Source organism: Rhamphochromis sp. 'chilingali', assembly GCF_963969265.1.
Source record: "Rhamphochromis sp. 'chilingali' genome assembly, chromosome: 4".
Taxonomy (NCBI): Eukaryota; Metazoa; Chordata; class Actinopteri; order Cichliformes; family Cichlidae; genus Rhamphochromis; species Rhamphochromis sp. 'chilingali'.
The window spans coordinates 35,495,810-35,508,221 of NC_137948.1; the positions used below are offsets into that span (position 1 = coordinate 35,495,810).

Below are 12,412 nucleotides of genomic sequence, written 5' to 3' on the forward strand. Positions count from 1 at the left end.
CAGGTGCCCCGATAAAGAAATAATCAGTGTTATTCACTTCACCTATCAGTGATCATAATATTAAGCCTCATTGGTGTATACTGTTAAAATTAGATACTCATGTTAAACATGGCCCAAATTTGTAAACCTTGTGGCCAATGCATGTGCAAGTAATCGCTGTGCACAGTGAGGTTTAGGACAGTGTTTACTGCTTGTTTATCTGTGTAATATGTGGGGACATCGTTAATATGGTCATCTCATGCTCACAGCTCTGGCTGTGAACACAGCCACCGCCTGCTCTTTCAACCTGTTTATAATGAACAGAAGAAAGCTGGCTTAAAGTGAGGGTGGCTGTTATAACCCTAGCAGGCTCCCACAGGTTCAGCTGCCGCCCATTTCTCCTGAGGAGCCAGTGTATAGCTGGATACAAGCTTGTGAAGAGCTCCTCGGTGTACGCCAGTGTCAGTACTGTGGTGACCTTAGGTGTTTGTTTCCCAGCCTGCAGAGGCTTGTGTAGTGATGTGCTTTGACGTATTTGACGATGAGTTTAGCGCTGTGTTTGAGCTAGTAGTGAGCAGCCAGTGCCCTATGTGAGAGTGAAGTTTTTCTTTGATTACCCATTTCTTGTCTTTTCAGCAGATTCTAGTCTGTTGACATCCTTTGTTGGAGTGATATAACAGTATAGTTGACTCGTTATCTGTCCCCTGAGCTTATCATTGTTAATCCCCTCATCCCCTAGCCCTTTCCTGAGGGTGTAAGAGTGGCCTTAAAGGAAATGGCTTTTTTTAGACAGTGGATGAACAGTTAAATGTCAATCATAAAATGTCAATCAAGTACATCAACATTAGTTGACTGCAGCCACAATACTCTTAAAACAGTTTGCAGCCTCATACTTCCTCCTTTATCTTAAAAACTCAAATTATTTCAGTGTTACTCTAAAAGTCATACCTTGATGACGATCAGCAGGTAGCACAAGCAGATGACCAGCAGGGGGCAGAAGAATCCAACAGTGCACGTGTAGACAATAAACGATGTCTTCCACACTTCTGCTGGTTCAGGCCACACGATGCTGCAGTTCCCATCATCCTTCAGCACATCCGCGAACACCACTACCGGCAGCACCACCACAAAGGACCCCGCCCAAACGGTGCCACTGATAGCCTTAGCCACGTGGGGGCGCCGCCACCAAGAAGAGCGGATGGGATGCACCACAGCCAGGTATCGGTCCACTGACATCACAGTTAGACAAAAGATGCTGGTAAACTGGTTGATGGCATCCACTGTCATAACCACTCGGCACATCAGAGAGCCGAAAGGCCACGAGAGCAAAGCGTTCTGTACCGCCAAGAAGGGTAGGCCCAGCATGAAAAGCTCATCTGCAATGGCTAGATTGAGGATGTAGATGTTTGTGACTGACTCGTGTTTTGTGTAGTTGACAACAACATGGATGACCAGAGTGTTTCCCACCAAGCCAACGACACAAACGATGCCATAAATGAGTGGGATGAAGATTCCAGCCAAGCCAGGGAGGGATCCTGGTTTACTTTTGGTGCAATTTTGACAGGAGCTGTTAAGGAGAAACGAAGTGTCATCTTGGTTGAAGCTGTGAAGCGGTTCGGAGGGAGTAGAAAGGAGCAGGAAATGAGAGTAGGAGGGGGCAGAGGTGTTGCTCCAGGTAGCTGTAGGGACTTCCTGAGGCAGCAAAGCAAACTGGATGAGCTCCATCGAGGCGTTAACGACTATCAGGCAACAGTTGTTGGTAAGCTCACATCAGTAGAAGATCAGCAGCCCTACAGAAAGCAAAGTTAATTAATTTAGCACACTTCATGTGGACATGAAATATAAAGCAATTAATGCATTAAAGGTGTATTCTAACATTTTGGAGATGTCCAGTTAATCAACTCTTCCAACAAATCAGCCGTGTTGGTTGTTCGTCCACTGAAATGTGTCTGTAAAGCTATAAAGTTTCTTCTGGGACCTTTTCTGAGTTCTGTTTTCAGTTTCTGTTCGAGCAGATCTGTTGTTGGAGAAAATGCGTCATCCTTTGTAGCATCCTTTACATCAGGGGTCCCCAATCCCAGTCCACGAGGGCCGGTGTCCCTGCAGGTTTTAGATGTGTCCTTGATCCATCACAGCTGATTTAAATGGATAAATTACCTTCTTAACATGTCCTGAAGTTCTCCAGAGGCCTGGTAATGAACTAATCATGTGATTCAGGTGTGTTGACCCAGGGTGAGATCTAAAACCTGCAGGGACACCGGCCCCCGTGGACTGGGATTGGGGAACCCTGCTTTACATGGTGGAATAGACACAGCACACAGTTTGCATGCAATTATACACACTGCAGCAAACTTGTTGCTTAACTTTAAAATATAAATATAGTACATAATAATAGTTTTTGTCAAAGTATAGAATTTATGTAAAACCCTTAGGAGTAAGAAAGGTGCTCGGTGTTATTTAGCACCTGGATTATCGTTAATGTAACGTTAATCCAGGTCCATGAAACTTCAACTAAACTGCATTATAATTGTGTTTTAGAGTTTTAGAGGAAACATCTAGGCTGACTGTGTAAAGGTAACAGATTTCCCATCACGTCTTAGATTGTTCTTTGCTAGTATGGACTTTGAATTTTTATTGGATAGACAGCAACTTGGGAAGTCTTGTTACCTTGAGGTTGCCTGGAGACAGCCGGCACTCAAGTGCTGTATTGTTCTTGGTTTCAAGTGGGCAGGAGACTTTTGCTGCATGTTTAGTGTTTATGTCTTCTCTGTAAAACTCACAAGTGACATTTTTTTGCATCTAGACAACAATACTATATAACTAGCTAATGTGAGCTTTAGGGGTATTTAAATGTTTTAACAGGCTTCTGTCAAAAATAGACGTGCAAGCACTATTACATTTTTCATCTTACTATTGGCAAGAGAATGAGTGAGCCAGTTTAATAAAATATAAAACTGTGTCTCTAAAAGATATGTAGCAAAGAAAGATAAAACATAGAAAACAATGGCATACACAGCAGTAAGAGAGAATGAACAGGCAACAACATGTATTGACAAAGACACACTTTTCTATGTACACATAACGTTGACTGCTGCTGATGTTGGACAACACCTAAAAGTTTCAAAAGTTTGGCCATATCTGCCCAGTGGCTTGATGAATACTAAGCTATTAATAAACATAACAACCTTCCTTCCGTCACAACAAAGCAAGCGAGCACCAGAACACAGACATAAGGTATTTAGTTTTATTAGTACGAGACTTGTTTATGAAGCCATCCCAGCTTCTTAATCACCACTGTTCCACACACAGGCACACCCTCATCCCTCACAGCGATGGTTAATAATTGGTGGAACAAAATGCACTGACCTATGGGGGAAAAATAGCAGAGGCATATCTTCTGCGACCTCAACTGAGTAAAGTACATTAATGCAGATGTGAAGATGAGCGGAAGAGCGGGGAAGGTAAGGTGAATTATATACACCACTAAAGAATCCCCCAGAGACAGTTACTTTAGATTAAAATAAGTACAAATATTGGCAGCACACAGGAAATGTACACACTTTGAAGCATGACTGAATTCTCTTTCAGTGTTTGGAGATTTTTTTTGCTTTGCTTTAATTACATTTCATTCATTACAACCTAAAGGGCACCAGTACCACCAGTGGAGAATAAGACCACAGTGTTCACTGGTCAAACACGTGATCAAATCATGGTGAATGTCAATCCTTATGTACAGTTTTTAGACCAAACCTAAGAGCCATCCATAGGTCATGACCTCAATTACTAAATGTGAATGCCAGAGGATGGTATATGCTGTGGATCTCAACTGCTTAATGCTGCTACTGCTTTTATGAAGCAACAGGGTAAAGACAAGAAGTCGATAAATATAGAAATATTAACTTGTACCTAATATCGAATTACACTTATACTTGGGGTTATTTAGGCTTTTAAAACCTCATGTTTAAATCAGAAATTATTCAAATGAAAGAAGGCTAAGATGGATTTTTTTATAATGTGTGCACATTGTGTAAGGAGTCTTTAGTGAAGAGATCCTATTGTGACATCATCATATAAGGGAGTAGTGATATATTGAGCTGTACTGGAAAAATCCCCTGGAGGGAGTCTAGACGGTGGTGATAGCAGCGCAGGGGTGAAGGATGATGCTGGAGATCTGGATGGATGTGATGTGAAGCATGACAAATGGTGAGATTAATGGATGGACCTGAGGACAGAGGTCCTGATTAAAAGTGAGGATGAATGGGGTGGAAGAGTTTTCCATCAATCTGACAAGGAAATGACCACAGAGAGCAGCAGAGGCTTAGACATTTTTTAAATGACCACAGTGCAAAAAATTGGATAAGAGACAGAAACTATGATAAACACAGAGAGGAACATCATCAGTCAGTCGCCTTTATAAACTAGGTGCTGTGTGAGAGGGAACATGAATGGGTGGTATAAACGTGAGACAGTCTTCTTGACTAACCTTTGACAGGCTTCGTATCACAAACAGTGCTGTGATTGTGAATATGGAGTTGTACAACGTTCAGGTGTCACACTGTACAAAGACACGGAGCTAAAATGGTTCAACAGATTAAATCGAGGCACCAATTATTTCTCTGGCCTCAGTCATTGATTTTTTTTTTCCAGTCAGCGAACTTGAGTGACGTATAAAGTCTCAATAAGTCCTTTTCAATAAAGCGTATCAGGAGTACACAAAAGAAAAGAATGTTGTAATGCAGTAAAAGTGGTTCAGCAAAATATTAAAAATCAGCTGAGGCACAAGAGCCAGTGTTCACTCTTAAATCCTGTCTCCATAAATAAAAAAATATAAAAAAAATTATCGTTCTGGTTTTTATGGTTCCAAAATTTATTAAAAAAACAGTTTTGGATAGATAATGAACAAATAGTAGGAAACCAAAACCTTTCTGTGGTTACACATTGTGACTATTTGGAGTGCATTCTCTTTGTAATCCAACCTTGTGGCTAGTATGTGCATCATTTATTAAGCTTAAAAAAATCCACAATTACCTTTAAGTTCTGTCCTTGTCTCTCTATGCTCCCTTTTCCTCCTTCTCTTTCCTCTCATTCAGCAGCCAGTCACAGCACAAGGCTGCCCCTTCCTGAGCCTGGTTCTGCCACATGTTGCCTCTTATTAAAATGAGTTCTTCCTCCCCTCTGTTGCCATGTGGTTGCTCACAGTGAATTGCTGGGTTTTTCTCTATGATATTGTAGGATCTTTATCTTGTGATAGAAAGCGCCTTGAGGCAACTGTGGCTGTGAATTGGCACTATAATAATAAAATGGAATTGAACATATAAAAACTATAGTAATGCAATTCACATCCATGGTTAGTGAAGACAAATGATTTTCTAACATATCACAGGCTTCACATCACTGTCATAACGAGAATATCTGTTAATTAATATATAAAAGGGGAAATAAGAAGTTTAATGGTTCCATAACACAAACTGGAGTGGTTGCAGGTATCTTTTGTTTTGTTTTTTACTCACACCATACATTAGATAGTCACTGAATGTCCCACTGAGATGTGAACAGTCAGCAAGGCTAACCTAATCACACACACACTCCCCTACACTCTCCTCATTTTGCCTTTGCTATTGCCTCCCACCCTAATCTCTGATAAACACAATAAGAGCAGACTGACAATTTTTCTTCCTGAAGTGCATCACTTCTCTTGTCTGCCATTGCACGAGTAGCTCTGTGAAAACCCTCCCAGGAGGTGTTGCTATGGTAACATAAGGTCAAGACAAGGCTTAAAGGTCCCTGCATGGAGCAAATTGACGAGATAAGTGAGAGTCTGAATGACTGCTGATTGAAGAGTCCTTGCATTTACATTCAAATACAAAGAGTATTGTGTGTGAGAGGCCAGGTGTGTGACAAATGCATTTGTGCATGTGTGTACACAAAACCTGCCCTCTGTGCATCTGCAGAGTGAAGATAATATAGTCTTAGAGATCTCAGGGTAAATTTATGTTAACTGGTTGTTATTTAAAGTCTGATGCTAGCTGAAGTGATGATTACAATTCTAAATGTTCACTTGTTTGCTATACATATCTATATTTATGTGCCATTTGTGGCATAGAATGGAATATGTATAGTTTTCAAAGCAAATCTTAAAATAATAGGTTCAACACAAAATATGATTGAGCTGCTGCTTTGGCAAATTTTGCATAGTCTGTTCTCTCCTAATGCAGACATCCGGAGAAACAGAAGCTAGAAAGTTTGTTAAAAATAGGAAGGTACTTACTTTTTTATTATTTCACATCTCAAGGATTACTCTATCATTCTGGCAAACAAGGTTATCCAGTCATATGGCTTACTAATTCAGTGTTCTGGTTCACTTTCCCCACTTTTTACCTCATTTTGTGGCTGCAGCAGGGAAAAGCAAATGCCAAGCATACAAATTTGAATATCAAACACATTTGGAAAAGACTCAAGACTGGATCGAGGGCGTGAAACGGTAATCTTCTGTGGTTTCGTAACCTTATCATTCTGTGCAAGCAGGAAAAAACTTAAATGACGTTGAAGCTGTGCTGAAAAAAATAAATATAGAAAAAAATCTCATGTGTAACTGAAATATGTATTTTGCCTGATCATTAAACTTTAATGGTAACTTACTGGTTGTCATTTACAGTAATTTAACTATTAATAATAAGTGAATGCCATATGCCACATATGAGACTGAATAAAAAATATAATATATATTAATTTTACAAAGTGACACAATGAAAAAGAATAAAAAATTTAATTTAAAACCTTGATTTGCAGTTTTTTTTTTAAATTAATAAATTGAATGTAAATATATTTAAAAAACTGAAAAAAGTCTAGAAAAAAACTCTGTTTAAGTGAGACAGCACAGGGTTTACAAATGAACTGGTGAAATTGTACCTATTTGCTGAGGCAGTACAATGAGAGGCCTGGTTGGTGGTTCGATCCCTGGCTCATGTATCCTTGGGCAAGATACTAACCCCAGGTTGCTCTCGATGCATCCATCGGAGTATGAATGTGTGTGAATGTCGATAGAAAGCACTCAGTTTAGAGACAGTGCTTGTGAGATTGGGTGATTGTGGCATGTTGTATAGAGCGCTTTGAGTACTCCGGGAGAGTAGAAAAGTGAAAGCTATGTAAGAATCAGTCCATTTGTACAGTATAATTTGAGGCAACAGCAGCAGTTCATAACCTACCGAAATTATGCAACGCTTTCAAACTGTCGGTGGTCTAAGCAGCAGTCCTTTCTATCCACTTGTTCACTACACACTTTAACGACATTACAGTTCAATGTGTTTTTTCTTAATCTCATCAGTCCCATGTTTTCCTGTGCTGGCTTGAACACCTTTAGGCTTTCACGTCAGAGACTTTCTCACTGCTCTAATTCAACTCTGACTAAACTCAATGCTGCAAACTCAGTTTGTGATTACCAACAAATGCATGTCACTTTGTTCCTCATGAATCAGTAGAAAATAAAATCCACTTTCACTGAAGCCTCAGTGTATTTCAGCATAGGCTTTACAGTTAGCCTTTGAATTAGCTGAAGCCAAGATGTCATCTTGAGATTTTCAGAGCCTTTTCCAGAGGAAAGACTATTATACTGAGTCATGCACCACCTCAGCAGTTATTGTCCCTCGATGGAATTCACTGAAGGTGTGTGTACTCATAACTGGATGCCACGGCTGACACTGCAGGACAACACACTTCTCTACTCCCATATCGATCATTCCAGCTGTTCATCCACAACATCACTGAATCCCAAATTCAGTTATTTCCATAATGATGCTTGCTCATAACTGCAAAGCGACACTAGCAGTATTGTTCTGAGAGATTAGCTGGTGAAGCGACAATTGCTTGGCACATAATAAGCCTGGATACTATTGTTATGGTTTCTGCTAATGAAAATAGCTTGCACCTGCTGTGAGCTTCAGCTGTTGTGTCTTTCAAAGGGACAAGCTGAAAACTTTCAAAAATCCACATTCATGCTGACAGCGGTTTGGTGCACGATGCTTTAATAAACACTTTTAACATCAGTTTCCATGTTTTTTTTTAATGTTTTTGTTTTTTTCCTATCACCATTACGTGTTGTACAACCATCAATTTGGCTTTAACCTCTCATATTTCTGGTGTGATTAACCTCTCTTAAAGACAAAAGAGAGCATAAGAGATGGAAAAGAGATGTCCTTGAATAAATTTCAATAGTTGAATTATTGGAAAGCATTTATACAAACATTAATGGTGACTCTCTTTATAAGAGGCCTGCTGATGATTACATGGTTGATACTGGTGGTAAATACATGTTTCCTCCTCACTGAAAACTCTGTTGACGCCTGCGTAATACCTCGTAATTGTTCAATCCACAGCTTGGAACAAACAACCTCCTGATGCAATCTAGAGGCCACAAGGTACCCATTAACACAGACGCCTGTCTGGCAACTGTTTCGTTGGGGAAGTGAATGCCTGCTGATTGCCCAAAGGGCCGCTCATTATTGTTACATTCACTAAGTGCATTTTAGGGCATTTCTATTGTTTCTTTTAATGTCAGTCTGGTCTTTTCTTTTTTTTGCCACCCTTATTCCTAGCATATAAAAAATAGGACAGGAAAAAGCAAAGACTGTTGGTGGTGTGGCCACCAGGCTGCAGAGGGTATCTCATAAAGGGTCATGGGAAATGGGGAAGAGTAACCATCACTCACTGCACAAAATAGATTTCAAAGCCTTACTTATCACGCTGTCATTAAGAAGGTGCCAAGGAATTGCAGCATAAACTATATACATTTATGTGCATCTGTCCATTTATTTCATATGGTTTATAATGTTAGTTATAATTGTGGATACAACTGATCATCATACGATGGTGATGCTGCACAAAATCATCACTTGAATTCCTTGCTGCGACGCTTTGAGCTTGGACATGAACACACCTAAGTATATGTACACTTCGTGTAGACAAAACATTTAGAGACTGGAGCTTGAAACACACTCCTGCATCTGTGAATTTGCATTGTATGCCAATAAAATACAACAATAATGTTAATGACACACACATTTAAAAAAAAGCTTACCAAAGTCAGTACATTCTAGGTTGGCAGCAGTCTCCAGGGTTAGGGTCGCTAAAGCTGCTAGCAAATGCTAGGTAACGCCTCAGCTAGTTAAAAATCACTGAACATGTTTGTGCTCTTTTGGACCATTTTAACGAGTTTATCTGGCAAATTATATGTCTTCTGTCACAAAAAGGTCTGTGACTTAAATTGTAATACTGTATGAATATGCTTCAGTCTATGTATGCAAGTTGCTAATCAAGATAAACCACATTAGCTGCTAACTAGCTGCTAGCACTACAGCCTCTCATCCAAATATGGCCATTGTTTACTTCCAAAGAAAAACAATGGTGACAGCCAAAATGCCAAACTTGAAGCTTCAAAGCAGTAGTCCACAAAAGAGTATGTGCTCTTGTTGTGATTGGGTCCAAATTTTATGTAGAGTGTTTGACTTTAGGTAACATTTAAATAGTGATAATATTATCAGTGTGAAATATTGTACTTTTTGTTTACTAAATTTAGCCTATTCAATATCTACAGTTACTAAAAATAGCCCCATCTTTGCAAGATAGACCAGTAAACATTTGTGAGTTACTTTAGCCCAAAGTACAAAGATCCTAAGCTTGTATTTTCACAAAAACACATATGCTTTCAGCAAGGCAAATATTTGGACTATAAATATTCATTTGTGATATTTCTTTGGGGAAAATAGTGGGTTTGTGATGTGTGTACACTGTTTATGACATGTAATACACAGTAATGTTCTTTTTTTTTTTTAAAGCAATTTCACTCGAAGCAGGAGAGCATAGATTGAGCAGAGATACACCATCAGCTAATTGGCTATCCATTAGTCCTACTCCCTCAGGGAATCTACTTCCCCTGTTGCGGTTTAATTAACAGATTTGGACTGGATCCAGTCACCTCCACACCGCTGCCCGCCTCCACACTTTTTATTACAAAGCTGACAAGTGCTCACAGATTGCACAGAGTGTGATCAATAATCTTACAAGCATGTCATGTGGATCAAAGATCTGCAAATGCAAACATGGTCACAGAATGGTTTTGGTTGTATTTCAGTTTTTCCGAACGACACATATGGAAGGACTTATCTATGGATAGATAAACACGCAGGGAGGTGTTCGTGTGCACACATGAGTCATTTGGCCCTAAGGCAGTGACTGAAGTTAAAAAACACAGGAGACTCTGCAGCACCCACAGTGTCACACTGCTTGTGGAGGGTAGATTTTTGGGAAGGTATACAGGAATTTGTGGGGGGTGCATTAATGCTTACATGCATTGCCACAGTTCTGCTAAAACCAATATCAGCAACACTTTTATCCTCTTCCTACACAGCGTGCAGGACACATGCAGTTTATGAAAAAAAAAAACGTACCACAGGTGAACAGACGAGAATGAAAAGCTTTAAAAGCTAAAGAGTGGTGACCAATTAAATTAAAAGCTCTGTTTCCTCGGACAGTGAAAGAAAGAGAAAACAAAGGGTCACGTAGAGGTTAATTATTTTTTTTACCTGTTTCACAGCAGTCCATTAATTCAAGCAGCAGGGCTTCAATAACAGTGTTCTAAACCTTATCAGTGATAGTGGAGCAGATTTCATATTCCTTCCTCTTCTTTCCTCTTTCTTTTATTTCCTCTCTACCCTGTTGTTGTTTTCCCCTCATCTCTTCTTCTATCTCCTACACTGCATGTCACCCTTCTTCATCTCACTTGGTTTCTCCTCATCTCTTCTCTCGTGACTCCTATTCCTCTTAATTCTGCATTTTTTGTTTTTAGTTTGAGTTCAATTTCTATTCCAGTCCCCTTTTTGTATGTGTGACCCTTTAGAGCAAATCAAGGCCTCCACTTCCACCTGTATCGTTTTTAAAAGCCACATACACAAAAATCCTCATTTTTACAGTAATTCCAGGAGTTCTGTATCAGCAGCAGACAGATGAGCACCGTGACTGATAATGTTTTTGGCTTGCTGCACCTCCAGAGACACGGCGCGAAATATATCTCACATTAATAAAGAGTATTAGAGATTAAAATAAATCCCACCAATACACAGCAACAACTAGGACAAAACAGAAAGACACGAGCAACACACAAAGCACAGACTGCTGAAGTGAACCTAAACACGACACCAGCCACCTTCACCTGATGTATTTACATGTAAGCACGAGTTTATGGCTGTGTGCTGTCCGCTATCACAGGTGAATTCTGCAAATAAAAATGTATCCAGCTGACGGCAATGGCTGCTTTTGTTTGGACGAGCCATCAAGTTTATGTTACTAAGTAAGACAAACTTAACGACGCTTCATTTTCACAGGCTTGTGTTAGCGGCAGTGTGGATTAAAAAGGCTGTCCTGCACACTCTAAACAGAGACTAAAGACATGACGAAGGGAAAAAAATACTTACAACTATCCGCTCACTGTGTTTCACCGGTCTGCACTTCAGCTGAGAACAGACTCACTCGGAGCCGTGAACAGCGGAGACTGTCTCAGAGCTCTGAGAGCTGAGGGGGTTTGTAAGAACAGCCTCCACCTACAATACCCACGCGCGCACACACGCGCCCGTGTTTCTTTTTTTTTCTTTCCTTCTGTTTTTTGTTGGAATTTCGAGGACCCTGCAGACACGACGTATTAGCAACTCTCTTAACCAATAGAAACCACAACCCTAGTTCTAGAAACAGTTTTAGATGTTTTATACATACATCATATTATAATGGTTATGCTCGGCTTAATCACATCCTGTATTATCCTCTCTCGTAGCTGAGCGCAAATGTTGTGGAAATCTGAAATAAATCAGGTTTTCTCTGCGACTTTAATTTGACTTTGCATTGGTTCAAATTACCAGCAGGTCCATGTGCTTTTTTACAAAGCACCTCCAATATTTACACATCACTGCCACGATCACACAATACGGTCAGAACGCTGTGTGCGAAAGATAACTGATGCATGAGCGTGTGGTATACCTGAAAGATTATTCTTTGCCCTCATAACACAAAACAATACTTTAATTCAACTGAAATAAATAAAATCTGTTTATTTATTCAAATTATTAGGAAGATATGCTCATAATAAATTGAATACATACCAATCAAGTACATTTCTTTTGGCCAGATTCCATTAAACTTTTTTCATGGACTTAAAAAAACAAAGACACAGAAAGTTGACATGTAATTAAATTAAAATCAGCATTTTGAGCATAAATATTTTCTGAGTGCATGAAGACAGAATGACAAAACATGGAGCCTTTCACTGAGTCAGGTCAGCTTCACACAGTCTTAAAATTTCCCATTACACTAATCAGTTGTTAATACCTTTGCGGGGAGTGCACAAATGAACAAACAGCTAAGCACCTGAATCTCTGGAGCCATTACTCAT

General features: G+C 39.7%; 1 protein-coding gene across 1 annotated transcript; it reads right to left on the reverse strand.

Moving 5' to 3' along the window:
• Window positions 1–921: 921 nt before the first annotated feature.
• Window positions 922–11,518, reverse strand: LOC308395315 (somatostatin receptor type 3-like; the record flags this gene model as incomplete). The annotated part of the gene is made up of 2 exons (XM_080880116.1): window positions 11,445–11,518; window positions 922–1,769 (listed from the first exon to the last, which is right to left on the reverse strand). Exon 2 carries the CDS (start codon window positions 1,702–1,704, stop codon window positions 922–924), a length of 783 nt encoding a protein of 260 aa, XP_080736242.1. The 5' UTR covers window positions 1,705–1,769; window positions 11,445–11,518.
• Between the last annotated feature and the right edge of the window lie 894 nt (window positions 11,519–12,412).